The sequence below is a fragment of the Coffea arabica genome, chromosome 10e, assembly GCF_036785885.1.
Source record: "Coffea arabica cultivar ET-39 chromosome 10e, Coffea Arabica ET-39 HiFi, whole genome shotgun sequence".
NCBI classification, from domain to species: domain Eukaryota; kingdom Viridiplantae; phylum Streptophyta; class Magnoliopsida; order Gentianales; family Rubiaceae; genus Coffea; species Coffea arabica.
The window spans coordinates 41,838,282-41,840,343 of record NC_092328.1 but is presented as its reverse complement, the minus strand read 5'-3'; the positions used below and the strand labels follow the sequence as shown (position 1 = coordinate 41,840,343).

The 2,062-nt window shown below is 36.4% G+C and overlaps 1 protein-coding gene across 1 annotated transcript; it reads right to left on the bottom strand.

Moving 5' to 3' along the window:
• Positions 1-240: 240 nt before the first annotated feature.
• Positions 241-2,062, bottom strand: LOC140015244 (uncharacterized). The gene is made up of 2 exons (XM_072067165.1): positions 1,312-2,062; positions 241-1,220 (listed from the first exon to the last, which is right to left on the bottom strand). The coding sequence occupies exons 1-2, from the start codon at positions 2,060-2,062 to the stop codon at positions 241-243; spliced, it is 1,731 nt and encodes a 576-aa protein (XP_071923266.1).

Sequence of the window (2,062 nt, the reverse complement as noted above, 5' to 3'; positions counted from 1 at the left end):
GAGGCCGATTCTCATCGAAGCACATCGATTGGTAGTTTTCAAGGTGTAGTTGAAGCAAAATAACTGATGGATTGATAAGATTGAGATCAAAAGCATAAATCCTCCACATAGCTTCAGGAGCACATACCCACCTTGCAGACTGAAAATTTTTTATCTCATCAATAATCTTATCTGCTTGATCTGCTGTCAATTGATACATCACTCTGTCATGACCCTTGTATATATATTTATAGATGTACTTTACAGCTTCAATGGCAGACATATTTCAACGTTGATGTGACAATCGTATTTTGCAAGAAGATATGGATTGTAAGGGACAATCCATCGGTTATCTAGCTCATGCTGTCTGATATAGACTTTGCTTCCATCATCTCGTCTCCTATATATAGGATAGGAATTTTTTCCATGCTTTGTATATTCTGAGAAATCCTTTGGATAGTTGTTTCTGCACTTGTGATTTTGTCGCATGCATGGATTACTTGGATTCATTGATCCACAAGGGCCATGAAGCATGTGCATTATCACCAGAGAATATAGATATGGTGATTGATGTCTATCAAGAAGCTCTGCACAAACAATGTTGTCATATTCTTCTGGTGAGAACATCTTTGATTGTTCCTTTAGAATGATCAGGAAGTGAGCATGGGGCAAACCTCTTTTTTGAAATTCAATGACATAAGTGTAAGCAGCAACATGACCGAAAAGATGTTTCTTGAAAAGATCTTCTTTCAATTGTTCAATTTTTGCACGAAATACCCGTGTAATCAAATCAGGTCGGTTTTGACACTCATCTGTTTCAAGCAGATAGTTCTTGATCTCAGGCCAAGATGAATTGCAGGTCATTGTGAGGAAAATATCTGGCTTTCCATAACGTTGCACAAGGGTCATTGCATCCATATATCGGCGTCGCATATCTCTTGGTCCTCCTATAAAACTTGCAGGCAGAATGATGCGTTTTTCGACATTTGATGCATTTGTGGATCCTTTTGCTATGACATCAAGTAATCCTTGATAAGCCTCTGTTCTCAATTTGTTTTGTTTGCCTCTGTGAAATTCAAGTCGCGATGTCTCTAACTTGACATAGGTGTCAACAGAATATTGCTGCAATAGACGACCGATATGCAGCAAGTTTGATTGATCTCCATTTCGCATTTGAAATTTATAAGCATAATATTCTCTGCATGAAACAGTTGGTCTCTGTCTTTTTTTCTTCTTAGCAGCTGTTAACAGAAGGAAAATGTAATAATGAGGTATTATATATTATAGTAAATAAGAAGGAAAAAATGTGAATGTTTGTAGATATATGTATACCTGTTTGTTCTGCAATAAATAGTTGTTCTATATCAGTGCATTGTTCAATAGAAAGCAAATTTTCTTTCTCACAAGTTTGATCAGGTTGCTGAAGAATCTGAGTTTTGTTCTTTCTAAGAATTCCAGGATGCCATCCAGTCTCTCCAGAAGGAAATATCAATGGATATTGTAATGTGTCATAACAACCATAATGTTGTTTGACTATTTTTCTGCTTCCTGTTTTTGTACATATTTCAATCTCTCTTGAGCTGTCTCCATTAACACTGTCACTATCCAACCAAACTGCTGCAACTTGAGATACTGAAGGAATATTGAACACACGTTGATCCAATCCAGGATTAGATTTGAGGAAAATCCTGTATTTATCCAGGTCTTTAATCTCTGCTAATCTTCTAATAAAGACAGAATAAGGATTGTGATCAAGAATAGATTTTAGCTGCTGAACAATTGACTCCCTAAATTTGCTTGATAGAGCCATTCTATTTTGTACTTCATGCTCCGTATCATAAAAATAGAGCTGCAGATTTGATGCTTTTTCACCATCAGAAGGTTTCAGTGGATTGACAAAATGATAGATTTGTCCTTGAACTCGAAAAGTATAAATGCCTTTATTTCTTTTGCTCAGCTCCCTATCATAGTGGACTCCCAATGATGTGAAGGCAAACATATTGTTGTAACTTCTGATACACTGCCTAAATTCAACAGCTTCAGGAGTGTTTCCTCTATAAAGTTGCAGCAATCTATCTGTCAT